The 16,016-nt window shown below is 37.5% G+C and overlaps 1 protein-coding gene across 1 annotated transcript in view; it reads right to left on the reverse strand.

The window, feature by feature from the left end:
- Positions 1-16,016, reverse strand: part of Pli (E3 ubiquitin-protein ligase pellino) — a 117,741-nt gene that overhangs the window by 10,610 nt on the left and 91,115 nt on the right. The window contains exons 4-6 of the mRNA XM_065220948.1: positions 3,685-3,876; positions 2,116-2,403; positions 1,902-2,055 (exon numbers count right to left, since the gene is read on the reverse strand). Of these exons, the coding sequence (XP_065077020.1) occupies positions 1,902-2,055; positions 2,116-2,403; positions 3,685-3,876 (634 nt within the window). The remainder of the gene's footprint in view (positions 1-1,901; positions 2,056-2,115; positions 2,404-3,684; positions 3,877-16,016) is intronic.

Below are 16,016 nucleotides of genomic sequence, written 5' to 3' on the forward strand. Positions count from 1 at the left end.
ACATAATATGAAAGTAGATGCCAATTGATAGTGGATAGCGTTGTTATCTCAAAATTGACGAAAATCCATATGGGACTAATATGCGGTTATAGGCAGAATACATCGACCTCACATAGAGATGAATTAGCCTACGGCTAAAAATCTATGCAATAAAGATTTTAAAAAATCGACCTCACTCAAATAAGCTTTGTCAGTTGAAAAGGACATTAATATCGGTGGACGCATATCAGTCCCATGCATGTTCCAATTCAATAATGGACGCATACTTGTTCCACTAGAAATCAACATATGAAATTTAAGCAAATAACACATTTGTTTTATAAATCTAGCTTTCAGAATCACAAGGACCTATCTGCGATGATCGGTTCTCTTAATCGATTTTCGTTTTTAAATTGTTTCGCCCTTTATTCAAGAGGGTCGAATCTACTTGTCATTTTTCGAATTTTTCTAATTTGAGGTAAATAAACTCAAGAATTCCATTAGACATGACTAATGAACCTAGACAAATTTTGATTTCATAAGACACTTATGAATTGCGTTCTTAAACTTTGGAAAAAAAAATATATGTTATTATGTATCATCGGAAAGAGCTTCGTTTTCTGAGTACAGCGATTTTTTTTTTTCGAACCAAACAGATTCATCTCGATTTTTAAATCAAGATTTAAAGCAAAATAATAACTTCACTGTTTGACACTAAACTGACAAACTGACAGCTCACTCCCATACAAAGTGACACCGAGGGGCGCTAATAAGGTGATTTTTGCAAATGTAATCGTACTTATTTAAAATAGTTCCAGTGTACCAAAATTGATGAAATTTTGGGTTTAAGTTCCATTTTTAATGCAGATAACAAATATGCATTTACCTCAATACCCTTAAAGAACCCAATTCCATAAGCACGGCTTATGAGTGATTATCGTACGCCTTTAACCTATCCGATTCCCCAAGCTTTGATAGACGCGAGCTTAAGTCACGGACTCACTAATCTGAAGGTTCGAATCCAGTCTACTCTATTTTATAATACTTTTATAAGTTTGATCAGCTGAGTTATGAATTCCATTGTTATGACGTAGGGGTAAGAGGGGCATAGTGAACAGGTGGGACATAGTGAGGATCCCGTGCACCAGCATGGACTTCCGGCCGTTCAGAACAAATTTATTGGCGGTTGGATCATTATCATAATGATATTGAACCTACTACCAGTTGATTTGTTTCATGCAGCTAGAGATTCAGGGCCAAACTCCGGGATGCTCACTATGGCCCACCTGTTCACTATGCCCCTCCTCCCCCTATGAATTGAACATTTCCAGTCAAAAGTCAGATGGGACAGTTATGCGTCCATCGGCAGATTAGATCGCTTAACATTCAGGGCGACTGGAAGCGATAGTAACGATTAGGTATACCTACTTGAAACTCTAACGGGGGAGCGGACCCGTGGATCGTCAAATGAATAATTCTAGATAGCGCTGGAATTAGGGCGTAACAACTCTTATAAACAATGGCTTCTTTCGATGATTTCTAGAAAGTTAAGGCTCGTCAACGCAAATCAACAACACCATCGGGTAGAGGAAAACTTCCCCTACCCCCGACGGTTATGTAAGTTTGCGTGGGCGAGCCTTGAGTTCCTAGAAATCGATTATAGAAGTCATTGTTTACAAAAGCTGTTTCGCCCTAACTCCAGCTCTATCTAGAATTAAGAAGTTTGGGTTGAAGATTATGAAAATTAGTGACTGTTAAAATCGACTTAGGTCCACTCGATGGGCCCCACATGTTTGACCACGTGCCCCTATAAATGTAAATTCGGCACTGTCAATGCCCCTGACAGCTAGCAGTGTCTTTAAAATGGCAATAATCCAGTTCTGAATAAAGATACAAATCAACAGCAGACTTTTATCACTCACCTTGTACATGGCCACAATTTAAATACACATAAGGCTGGTTAACGTGCTCTCCCAATGACACTTTTCTAGGAATAACCAAAGTATTGAGGCCAACCGGACACTGTGGACGTCCAGCATTGATTTCGTCTACCAATTTTTCTAGGTCTTTCTTGGTCTAGAAGCAGAAAAACTTGTTTTTAGAAACAATTATTAGTATCCTACACATCAAACATACCGGTGAATGCCTCAGTCCCTCAGCCGATCGCCACAACAGAGTTGCACCGCAAAGATCGATTAGAGTGCCATCCTGCAGGGCATTGGTTTCTTCGTAAACTGGCTGGCCTTTCTGCTGCGCAGACCGGCACTCTCGTAGACTAAACACATCTCCTCCAACTGACGTTTCGCGCCATAATCCGCACTCAGCTGAACCACCACAAAACTGACCTTTGGGGTGCATGATAAGCACGCCATTCGTCGTGAGGCCATCGATTTCCACATTATCCTGCCATTTGGTTGCTTTTTCCTGAAATGGTAAATATTGAAAAAAAAACGTAAGTGCTTAACTGTAAACCATAAAATCTTAGAAAAATACAAAAATTTAAACATTTGATTAAAACATCATGTTTTATATCATAACAGTGCGTGCACTGACTTGGAACGCATACGAAACTCATCTTCCAAGCGTGGAATATGTTACCGCAATCACATCATCATCATAGCCATTGGAATTACTTCTTATGTCACTTACAGCATTGCTTAAAACCTAACCGCTGTAACAAGCAGGTGCCGGGAAGCAACAACAAAAAATGGCAAGTGAAATTGAAATCCACAGCTTGCGTTATTAGTTGAACAACAACATCCAGTTAGTACTCATCGTTACACGACGGAAAGTTTGAAACCGGACCCCGCAGTCAGTGGCACATGCTTTAAGGAGTTGGATGACGCGCCAAATAGAGCAAGAGCAACACGACACAAGTCGTTTTGCCGAATGTTTTACTGAATGGCAATAGTATAGGTAATCGCAACGAGGAAAAGGGGAAAAACATCTGTCAGGTTAATCACCATAACGTTCAAGTTTACACCATTTCCTCTTGCTATACAGGGGTCTCTGTTGAGGCATGTTTACGATTATACATGACCGCATGGCAATACAAGAGGCGAAAAACGACTTTCATGGCAAAAAAAAACTTGATGCTGGCATTGGTTATAATGGTCATGAAAGCAACCCACCGAAGGAAGTACATAGTTGAACGTATCCGTTATCACTTAGACAGCACCTCAAGCAATCATCAAAACATTTAAAATTGTAGGTAATTTTGATTAAAAAAAATAGGAAATACATATCAGCGCAGGATTAAAGTGATTTACCAGTGAATCTGTGTGATGTATACCTGTCGCAGTGGTATATGTCGAATTAAAGTGTCACCTACAGGATGTTATTTTTCCTCCCCAAAACTTCATTTTTTTTTAAATTTATGCAAATGCTATTGCCCTGCCCAAGCTTTGCATGACTGCAAGTGACTTTTATTTCAGTTGCTATCCTACCGAACAGGTGTCACATTGTCTCACGCGACAGTTATACTTCGAAGTAGGACACTAGCACATTTGCGATTCCACTATGCAAAGCAAACTGTCGGTTTCTGTTGGGGCCGCAAAACAGAAAAGGGTAAAGATACCATCCTTCCTGGAAACCACCCGCAGGTGCTAATGAGACTTGATATTTACGACACTTCTTTGTGTCGTCTCTTTCGCTTCAGCACTGGAGTAGTCTGGAAATAATATGCACGTTCAATGATCAACTTACCCCTAGGAAAATGTTTCTGCTTGTGTCAAATCCCGCTGCGTAGATTCTCGCTTTATGTCCATCACTTCGATCCACAAGGATTCGACAGGCGAATCTCGATATGGTACTCTGCAGGACTTTTGCATCTTTTTTATCACCGGGCAGCGTGTCCATTACAACGAAATCTATCGGTGACTCTGACGAACGGCCAACCTACAAAGAAGCAAAAATATGTATACGATAAATTAATATCTGTTGAAAATAGACCCCTGCAGTGATTCACAACGACTACCAGCACGAAACAATTGTCCCATCAATGTTGTGTTGACTAAAGAAATTGAATAAACTCATGTTACAGACAATACCCGTGGACAAGGCCAAATGGACAAAGTGAAGCCTTATATACAGATATCTAAAATTTCTAATGGCATGTGGTGCAAAAACGAACCACTAACAGGTAAAAAATGGCTAATTGTTACACCAAAGACAATCGTTGTTTCCCAGCATCTATTTTTTTTTATCGCCAGCCAGCTGACCTTAATTGGGAACGAAAACGACAATGGTGGTCTCTGTGTAGCGAAACACTTGAGGGATGTGTTGGGATTGTAGCATACGAAAGCGATGCTCATGGACAGCTTGAGCTGTTTATATTTCAAAACAGAACACACTCAGTTTAAAAAACATACCAAAATTAAGATTTTTCACATGCTTAAATATTTTTAAACGTTTAGATTTTGATGCCATTCCTAATATTAGCATGCTAGGCTCCATATAAACATTGTTAAAAGATTCTATATTTACACTAAAAATTGTGATTTTTTTTAATATGCTATTTGATTACCTATGACTCAAAACGGATAATGTGGTTAGAATTAGTTCGATAAGTTGTATCGTTTTCGAGAAATCGTTAAAAATGTACCGTATATATTGCGACTGACTTGAGTGTAATTGAAATGTATTACAAGTGTGTCGTGAAGATATTTTATTTGAAAAATATTGGAAGATGATCGAACTAATTTTCAAAAGCAGAAACATAAGCTGCACTAGTCTGCACATTTTGATTTATTACGTTACAAACGTAAGCAACTTAAAACCCTCTGCGAAACATGAACCAGCCGGTTGTATGTCATTTGGCCAAAAGTTGTTTGGCATAATTTTTATTTAGCTAAAGTTGATTGGCATCATGATCGATTGGCATAACGATCGTTTGGCATAATGCATAACATTTTGAATAAATAAAAAAACAGTGAAGATTTGTCCATTTTTTAAACATAAGGAGTTCATTCGAGTTTTACTGTTTTTGATTTTGTGAGTCAATATGTATGTTAATATGTTGACCTATTATGCCAAACGACTTTAGTCCAAACGGCCTTATGCTAAACGCTCTTAGGCCAAACGTGGCACAATCGAACCAGCCTGAAAATCTCTTTAATAAATACAACCAGCCAACCGACAACCCCCTTGCTGATTCGATCGTATTAGGGTCCATAACAACTGTGCCAAATTTGAACGAATTTGGTTATGTTTTGGAGTTTCAGATTAACATTAAAGTTTTTTGATAGAATGTATGGGAAAAAGACAGAAAATATTAATTTGCTTGTCAAAAATTCACACATTGCCAAAAGCTGGGCAATATAAAGTAAACTAAGCAGTTCAACTTTGTTGGAGATCGCAAATCGATTTGGCTTCTGTGCAAAAATTTATTAACCTTTCAATATAGTTAGCTAAATTTAATTAGTTAATTTAGTATAAGTGCTTCACGCATACCTACAAGCTTATACAGTGAACGTAATCCCTATAAGATCATGGATGTTTTACAAAATAATTTCTTGACTTCTGCTTAAGAATCCATCATTCATATTACATGACTCATGTACTGCCATTCTACGCATATCTGTCCCATGTTAGCTTTGGACGTTATTCACTTTTGTTCATAAAACAGTACTTTTTACGTAAGCCTTCGAATGAAAATATAAAAACATGTAATTTATTATAGGCTTATTTAAAACCAACATCAAGCCTAATTGTCCCATGTTTAAATTCTACACATAACTGTCCCAAAAAGATTTGTTTTGCTGAATATATCGTTAACGAATCAATTTGAGTGTTCGAATTATTAAAATAGGATTTTTGTGCTCAAAAGAAACGGTAAGAGCCATTTCGGGAAGTAGAAGCTTTATTTTATGATGAAAAATATTAAGAGAAACGGGAACTCATATCAAAACACCAGATTAGAGTTCAAACATTAGAGTTGTCAAACAGTGCATTATTAGAGTAAAAATAATCCGATGATAAGAATCAATGCAATAATGTAATAATGATAACATTATTTTAAAAATTAAATTGGAATGTTTAAAAAAGTACGTCTTATTGCCTAAAAAAAACTCGAAGCAACGCAGATAACAATGATGATACATTGTGTCGCTTTTGTTGTTGTTTCATCAAATTGACAGCTGCTACCAGGCATGAACAATCATTTACATTCATTTCGTGCATTCATTTACATTAATTTGCTTCTAACTTTTTTCATCATCAGAATTCCGTAAAATAATATATGAAGCTTTTGTAGGTGTTGATATTAACTACAACTTTTGTTAGTATTTCAAATCTGTATCTCTTATGCATGATGAACCAGAGCAAGCAGAATTCACCATCGTTTTTCAGTGAATGTAAATTACATTCATTGAAAAACAATAACAAGTTCTGCGAACTCTTCGTCATGCATAAGAGATACAGATTTGAGTTAGTCTTTATACATTATTTTACGAAATTCTAATGACGAAAAAAGTTAGAGGCAAATGAATGTAAATGAATGCTCGAAATGAATGTAAATGATTTTCTATGCCTGGCTGCTACCATATTTTGTAGTTAAAATAAGGATCCGGTTGACTAGAGTCAGAATATTGGTTGTCGTATCGTCCTTTCGTAAATGTAATCGTTAGAATGTTCTCAATATACTGCCGCGAATGAATTTGGTTGAATATAATAATATAATATAATAAAACGCAGTAGCATATTAACTCTTCCAAAGTCTGTATTGAGTTCACTCGGCTGTCGACAGAAACAGGCCACTCTCGATGTGTGCCACGCGATCGTCTGTTTTCTCGACAGCAACCATGGTGTGGTCCTCCTCATTGTTCTTTATCTGCAGTTCTTTCGGTCGATGCGTCGTCGACTTTGGAAAGCAACCGTCTAGTGATAAGTGTGTGGGTGCTGACCACGTTTTGCGTCCATTGCTGCAATGGAAGCGATCTGACCCTTGTTGGTGTAACAACCATACAATGAAACCACTGGAAGCGGCTCCAGTTCTGATGGTGGAAGAGGCTTTTTGGATATCGGAAGATAAAGTGTTTATTGTGTTGTACCTTTTGACTATAGTTTTAAGATGTATTGTATGGTGACCAAGAATCCTCGGCTCAGTAAAGTTAGATCGTTTGAGCCTTATCAAATAAATTAATAAACAAAAAAAAAAAGTCTGTATTGAAATCATCGAAGTTCACGATCGAAAATCTTGTGATGTATTGATCTTTTGTCCATAGCATGTCAGAAGCCATAAATCTGTGGGAGGATTCAACATAATTAAGGTCAATTTCCTTTAGACCCACACTCATCTTGCTAAGTAGTAGAATAAGATGCTAAAAAGTTAGATTCTCGAGATGCCCATACTTTAATAGCTTTATAGATGTAGCAAACGACGATTGTAGCAATGTCAACGCACATATTGTTGGTTTCAGTTAATGATGCAAACCTATGCAAAATATCCAGGAACTTTCAAAACTTCGCGGAGAAAGCAAGAACGCTAGAAAGAGGGAGAGATTAACCTAAAAGAATTCAATCTTGGAGGAGAGCAGATCCATCTTAGTGAGCAGATCAAATACCTAGGAGTTATTTTGGACGCCAAGTTGAATTGGAATGCTCAGCTTGATTCTGTGATTAACAAAGCAACCAGTGCACACTGGGCCAGAAATACAATCTAGTGCTCCACTAGATTGCATTCCTGGCCCAGTGTTGCAGTGCCCTGTGGGCATGCTACAAAACTATTGGAAGAAAGTGGGGTTTGAAACTAAAAATGACAATGTGGATTTACACATCAATAGTCCGTACGAAAGTAGCGTATGCTTTGTTAGTGTGGTGGCCAAAATCAAAAGAGGCTACCGCACAGAGGAAACTGGCAAGAGGGTGATGGCAAATTGGACGACTGTCACAAAGAGCAACCAGTCGAAAAGATTTATAACTTCTAATATAACATACACCAAAAAGCTCTTAGAGGTCAATAAAATAGCTCTTAGTATATACACTGGCCTAGTAACTGGGCACTTTCTTAGTAGATATCACATGAAGAACATTGGTCGGGTTCAGAGTGATATCTGTCTTTTCTGTAATTTGGAACGTGAAACATCGAAAAATCTGCTCTGCAGTTGTGGTGCATTACTCAAGCGTAAAGGGTGATACGGTCAAAATTTGGTCAATATCAACTTGACGTATTTCTTTCAATTTTGCATTTAAAAAACCTGAACACCCCTCATTTTGAAGGTGTGTGCGTGTAGAATGTTGCTCCTATTTTGATTTTGGATTTCACTCTTCAGTTGTCAAAATGACGTCCAAGCAAGAAGAGCAGCGTATCAAAATTTTGCTCGCGCATCGCGAAAATCCGAGCTACTCGCACGCAAAGTTGGCAAAATCGCTAAAAGTTGCCAAATCAACCGTTACAAATGTAATTAAAGTGTTTGGGGAACGTTTGTCGACAGCCAGGAAGTCTGGATCGGAGGGAAATCGAAAACCGGAAGCCGCTGAGACGACAAAGAGAGTTGCCGGTAGTTTCAAGCGAAACCCTAACCTCTCTCTCCGAGATGCCGCAAATAAGCTGGGTGTATCGTCTACAACCGTGCATCGAGCCAAAAAACGAGCCGGACTATCGACTTACAAGAAGGTAGTGACTCCAAATCGCGATGATAAACAAAATACGACGGCCAAAGCGCGATCCCGGAGGCTGTACACGACGATGCTGACGAAGTTTGACTGCGTGGTAATGGACGACGAAACCTACGTCAAAGCCGACTACAAGCAGCTTCCGGGACAGGAGTTTTATACGGCAAAAGGAAGGGGAAAGGTAGCAGATGTTTTCAAGCACATGAAACTGTCAAAGTTCGCAAAGAAATATCTGGTTTGGCAAGCCATCTGTACCTGTGGCTTGAAAAGCAGCATTTTCATAGCTTCCGGGACTGTCAACCAAGAAATTTACGTGAAAGAGTGTTTGAATAAACGTCTGCTGCCTTTCCTGAAGAAACACGGTTGTTCCGTACTGTTTTGGCCGGATTTGGCATCTTGCCATTACGGTAAAAAGGCCATGGAGTGGTACGCCGCCAACAACGTGCAGGTGGTTCCAAAGGACAAGAACCCTCCCAACACGCCAGAGCTCCGCCCAATTGAGAAATACTGGGCTATTGTCAAGCGGAACCTAAAGAAGACCAAAAAAACTGCTAAGGGCGAGCAGCAGTTCAAGGCAAACTGGCTTTCTGCGGCGAAGAAGGTGGACAAGGTGGCTGTACAAAATCTGATGGCAGGGGTCAAGCGTAAGGCCCGGCAATTCGGATTTGGAAAAGCGGAAGCCTAACTGAATATTTTTCCTGAATTTTATACTAATTGAACTTGAAAAAGAAATTTAATTTGATTTTTTAAATAAACGATTTCACCGATTTACACGCGTTTTCCCTTGACCAAATTTTGACCGTATCACCCTTTAGTACAGATACCGTTTACGCGGTTTTCATTCACATTTTATCTATTATCCGCATTTTTTGGGGGTTAACTGTGAAAAAGTTTAACTTGTTTAGTTAAAAACAAGTTTTTTAAGGAATACCCGTTGGCTTCATATCGATTGGTAGCTCGGCTGCAAAATGGCATTGGAAAACTCACACTGTTGTACAAGTACAACGCGCGAGTACTCGTGTTACAAAAGTTGGCGCGAGTAACGGAGGGTTAATAATTGGAATTTAGATTCAGAATGCGAATTGGTTAAATATTAAAATTAATTTGGGGATGTAAAAGATATAACGTGGACATCTATTAGGAAATCTTGAAATTGAGAAAAATTAAGACGCAGAGAAAAATGCTAGGACAAATTTTTCAATTTTAAGACAAGCAATTTAAAGAAAACATAAACTTCTGTAAAACTTGAAACAAAGACAAATATTCATGCCTCTGGAACCTATACAACTCTTCTAGATCGTAGTCTAAGCAAAATTATCATTATTCCGGAACGAAGAAAGTTTTCCCACTTAGAAAGAAAATTTTACATGCGTTTATGATTTAAAATCTCGATCTTGAACAAAGTTTGAAGATTCTGGTATACATTTTAGAGATATGTATTGTATATTTTTTTGATTAATTGCTGGGACTTTCTCGAGGTTCTAGAAGACATTTTTTCAAAATATTATCCGACGGCCAAGTTCGAGTGGTAGGAATCGTCATTTTAAACTGCTTGAATATATCTAATCTGATGTGAACTCAATTTCTTAGCAATATTCAAAGAATTCATTAATATATTTCTAGAGGGGAATCCAAAAGTGGTATACAGAGAATTTTGATAGCACTTAGTTACACAAATTTCAATGAAATATCAGAAAGAATAAAACAATTATTCAGTGGAATTAGGGGGAAAGTATATTTGGATACAACTTGGGGTGATTCTAAGGAACATCTCAAAAATAATCCAAAGATATAAAATTAAGAGTTATTTTCTAGAAATGTAGAAACTACCTTCACAGGTATTTCAGAGATTGAAAATTTGCTCAGGCTCCGTTCAAGACATTCAACATTCAGAATTGTTAGTTTTAAAAATTCTGAGACTTCGAACAGTTGTTAAGATGTCATGCTTACAAACCAATTAAGAGCCCAGTCTAGGAAAACTCTTCAAACGGAAAATTTTGAGTCATACGGCACGAGTTGAACCTCACAAGTCTGATCGATAAAAATTCCCTAAACAAAATGTGATTCCGAACGACTTGAAAGTAAGGACTTTTTTGTGATTCTCTATCCCTACTAGGGGCTGTTCATAAACTACGCTGAGCAGTTTAGGGGGGTTGACAATTATCCACGGCCCATACAAATTTTAAAAATGTTGTATGGACAATGGTCTACGCAGGGGAGGGGGGGATCAATAATCCTAAAAAAACCGTGAAATTGCAATTAAATTTCCCTTTTTTTTAGGTTCGCTTCGGTTCCTGGTTCTGTCGATTTTCCCGTTTGATTGACCGCTCTACAAGTATCTACACACTTAGTTTTTTCTACCGAGCTCGGCTGTGCAAATCTCGGCAAAAAAAAGTTTCACTGAGATCTCAGCAAAAGTGACATTTGATTGCTGACTTTCGGAAAAAAAAATTTAGCTAAATCTCAGCAAACAAATGAAATGTTTGCTGAGATCTCAGCAAAACTTTTTTTGCTGAAATTTGCACAGCCGAGCTAGGTAGAAAAAACTAAGTGTGTAGATCAAGGAATTGAAAAAAATATATTACATTATTAGATTTCGCTGATTTCCAATGAATCTTTCGGACACAAATTTGAAATTAGTTACCCAAGTAAGCGTTATGTAGCGATTGTATAAAGGCAACTTATTAACTCTCAACATTGGTCGTAAAAAAGATTAGTGACTAAATTTAAAAAAAAAACTGACTTTGTAAAAAAAGTGACTTTTTGGTGACTGACTCGAAAATAGTGACCTAACTACTAAAAAGTGACCTGCTACCAACCCTGACTTTGTCTAATCTAATCTAATCTAATACAAACGCAGCCAGTACGAGAAAGCATCCTGGAAAATGTTTAGGTTAGATGAGGTCTAATCACTTTTCTTCTCTAATTGATGTTTACAGCATATCTGAGATATGATATAAACATCAATACGGCCAGGCCTACTGCGTTGTATTTGCCGCAAAGATGATTCTTGGAAATGAATGGGAACATTTCTTGAATCTACAGGGGTGGAAGGATGCGTGGATATACCGTACCAAACGCTCCGAGTTACTATGTGTAGTTGTGTGTAATGTGTAAATATTTGTACAATATTGAAGAATCATAAAATAATGCATCCTTCCATCTTACCGAATTTTCTCCTATGTTGGTAATGATTCTTTTGCGATAAAAAGTCTCGTTGGGTGCATCCGCTCCTCCGATCGGGAGGTTGCAGAAAAATCCAAAAAGCCGGTTTTCCATCGGCCTTGCATGTCCAAAAACCAGATTGTGAGCAATCTCGTGACAGGCAAGCTCTAGCAAATGATTAATCACCCCTCCAAAGAAATAAGCCACCAGGAAAATCATCTTCCACGATTGGTCCGTCATTATGAACAACATCGCAAACTGCGTTAGCACCATGGCACCAGCCACAAACTTGAAACGCGGATCATAACCGAAAAACTTCTTGATCTGCGGATACTTTTGCAGGATAATCTTCCTTCGACTGGCGTGTGGTTCCTCGGTGTAACACCACTCGAAATCCGTCCTGGACACGAGCTGATCAATTGCGGTCACTTCTTGATTGCTTGAGAAATACTCCCAAAATGAAAAAAAAAAATCCGAATTTCACAACACTGTTTCACGTAGAATAGTGAAGACGCTCAAAAGTAAAAGTACACCGCCCCGGCTGCAGTATCGATGATACCGACCTGGAATTATCCTTAGCTTGGCCATAAAAGTCTGCACTCACGAACTTCTCTAGAAAAAACATAGACGAACAATTTGACAACCGGAAAATTTTCACGTCCGTGTAGAAGCAGGGCACACTTCGATCCTGCTATAAACCTTGACTTTGTAGCAAAAAATATTAGATGAGATTTACAATAACATGTTGATGATCTAGATCTCCAAAATCTCATGGAATTATGAGTTTGTTTAAAATCAAAGATTCTCATTGCAAAAAATGAGCCTTAATGTTGTTTTGGTACTTGTATATCAATACAAGTGACCTGAGCAGGAGAAACGCAATATTAAAAATTCTTCAAATCTTCCTGGAGTTTAGATCTTGTAGTTCTATAAGCTAAACCACATTTTGTGGAATACAAAGATGTGTTTACAAAATATTTATCATTCTCCAAATTGATCTAGGATATCTTAAAGGTAAATCGAAACGTTGTTCGATGTCCACTCATAATTTTTGAACATTTTCTATTTCATGGAGACTTAACATCATTAATTGTGTTCAAAACTAACATTGATGGATTATTCAAACCATCCCGGATATCTGATCTTGAAATTTTGCAGACCGTGCAAGGTAATACCATGATTTGACTTAATGATAGAATGATTAAACCTTTGTGAAGCTCCATAATATTATTGGTTTGGTTTATTAGATTCTCCAAAATTTCTAGAGATCAGATGTTTGAATTAATGACTTTGGTCTTAGAGGTATGGATTCAGATCTTTATGTTTTACAGACTAACCTCGGTATTCAAAGATGTCCTAATCTTGGTTAGCACAAAACGCAGAAATCAATTTTTAATTTATCTCTAGACTAATCATCTCATGATTTTTTTTTAGTTTGTTGATTGTGTCGGTGTCATTTGCATACCAAGCCTGATCGGGCATGCAAGAAGTTTGAGATAGCATGAATCTGCTTCTCTAACTTCAAGTAGCTCCGTAACAGGATATGTCTAGCTCAGCCTTTATACAAGAACTACTTCACTCGGAAAACTGTAGCAAAATAATTCAAGCACTTTTCTTCCAATGACACCAAATGAAATTCTAAAAATTTACTCTATAAGCTATCGTAATAGGAACAACGACAAAATCGCTGCTTGTCACAGGCGCGAACGAATGGCGAGTGAGAGAAAAGAATAGAGATTTTGTAATTGTTTTACATTTTACCACATAATATGAAAGTTGTAAGCAGATATGTAAACAAGAGAATATAATGGTGTATGTTACATAAAGTTGATTGATTCTAAGTATCATTGCATAAAATATTTCTTAAGTTTTCATAAATTCTCTGAAGGTCTCTGGTACTTCCCTGAAATTCTCGGAATATCGTAGGGGTTCTTGATTTTTTTTTTCAGCACATCATGAAACTATCCTGAAATTTCAGAATTTACGATTATAGATTTTTATACTGCTACAAAAGTCTGGACTAAAGTTACGGGAACTGCTCTATGCTGCACACCTGTGAAGTTCTCTGAAATTCTACGAACTTCATAAAAGTTCCTGCAAATTTCCGGATGCTAAAAGAACCGCTTTGAGGTTCTTAACGCTTCCAGTAAGTTCCTCATATTTTCAGCGTGTTAACTTATGTTCTCGCAGTTTGTTTATGGAGCTTCACTGAAATTCACAGTATTTCCTTTCATTTCTCAGAACTTCTCCAAAGTTTCTATAATTGTTGTGAAGTAAATGGTTTGAGTTAATTCTAGCACGTTGAAATTTTTCAATATCTTGAACTTGAAACTTCAAGACATTGATTAATTTTAGACCTTGGATTTACTCAAATTCGGTAATTATTTTTTTTTAACTTTAATAAAGTGAGAAATTATGTAAGCGTTAAACTTCAACATTCAATGGATTTGATTGTAAAGCTGTTTCTTTAAAATTGATGGCCATGTCTTAAAAACGTTTGAATAAATTGCTGTTGTTTTTGATCTACCAAAATAAAGCATATGTTTAACGCATTTAAAGAATAGCTTTCTTATTATAAGCTTGGAATTTATCCGTTAAAGTTCTCGAAAAACCTGGAAAATTCAGGTATTTTTATTTAGAAATGATCTACAGGGTATAGAGAAAGACGATCAAACGTCACAAAGAAAAGAATGATCAATCTTGAAATAAATTCACGCTAAAAGAAGTCTTTTTAGTGACTGGCTTGAAAAAAGAGACTCGCTACCAGCCCTGCGATGAGACATCAAGTTGTTGACCCACAATATACTGAAAAAGCATCAACTAACCACTTCTATTTGCATATCTATAACTCCTCAACAAACCCATCAAATATGGAGTAAACGCTATCACAGAGCGGCTAGCACCTCTAAGAGAGTAAAAGCCTTAAAGTTGAAAACTTCGAAACACACGCCATGGTAGCAGATCGTCTATGTGGGTTGTACATTTCACTGCCAACCCCCATCACCTCATTAGCGAAAATCCTCTTTCAAGTTTTCTTTTTCCTTCTTTCGATTGCATCACACTTGGTAAGTGCAACAACAGCCAGCACCGTTCCAGTTTCTGGTTGTCCAGCAGAAAAAAAAGTAGCAAAAAAGCTGATATTAATTGCTGGCATCAACAACGACGTTAACGGCGACGGTCACAGCTAGAGCCACTACAATCAAATGGGTGAGAGTACATTGCTAAAATTGGTATCTACTGGAAAGTATCACTTGTACAAGAGCCCCACGAATAGCAACCTAAGATAGTGTAGAACAATCGTACCCATGTTTTGCTGTGTGCAACGGCATTTGGGTCACTCCGTAGAGGCAACCTTCATGAGTCCAGACACAACAATAATACAGTTACACATGCATCAAGGGTAGCATGTGCACATGGTTAGAGTTCTGGTTAGCATAAACACATGTAGAGGCACTTATATGTTTGTAACCATTGAAGACGTGTATAGAAGTAGAAGCAAAGTAAAGATGATGCAAAATGAAACAAAAAATGCAATATTTAATGTTAAATTTAATAATAACAAAAATAATGTTAATCGTCGACTGCCAAACAATTATATAGACAATTTGTTTTATGTATTTATACTTAACATCTACCCACGTTCATAATAATGGATCCCACATATGTTCGTGAGCGTCGCAACACCAATGTTGCTGTGCACAATTCACGCATAACGGCCAACTTGTCCTCTTGCCTATATTCGCTAACAAACAAAAAGTGCATCCGAATGTATGTTTTTTCTGTTGCCGAAGGGTAACGGTTTTGGTTGTAAATCGGTTCGGCGGCATTTTTTTTTCTATTTATAGTATGAAAACCCATTATGTGAGGTTATCTTGATTTTGTGCCATTACCGGTTTAAACAGCTTAAGGTGCATGCTATAGTCGCTAGGGTGGTTCCATCAGCAATTCGTTTTATGCGTTCAATTTATTAAAATATTTAAAATATTTGTTATTTATTTCAAGTGGCGAAACAATTATTTAAGTAAAACTCTTTCTGTAGTTGATCTATTAAAAGCAAAATAAGAACCACCCATCTGGCTTTAAGTTCATCTGTACATGTATTAACCAACCAGACAGGCTCATCAAAGCTTTTACAACCGTCATACTACCGCGGTACAATTACATGATCCCAGCTTACCACGCTGCGATTTGTAACGAATGTAGGTACTAACTGTGATGTGATGATCGTGCGTCAGCATCGGGCATGCATGCTACGGCAC

The sequence above is a fragment of the Ochlerotatus camptorhynchus genome, unplaced genomic scaffold (genome assembly GCF_037179485.1).
Source record: "Ochlerotatus camptorhynchus isolate MF236.1 unplaced genomic scaffold, CSIRO-AGI_Acam_v1.1 ptg000136l, whole genome shotgun sequence".
Classification (NCBI taxonomy): domain Eukaryota; kingdom Metazoa; phylum Arthropoda; class Insecta; order Diptera; family Culicidae; genus Ochlerotatus; species Ochlerotatus camptorhynchus.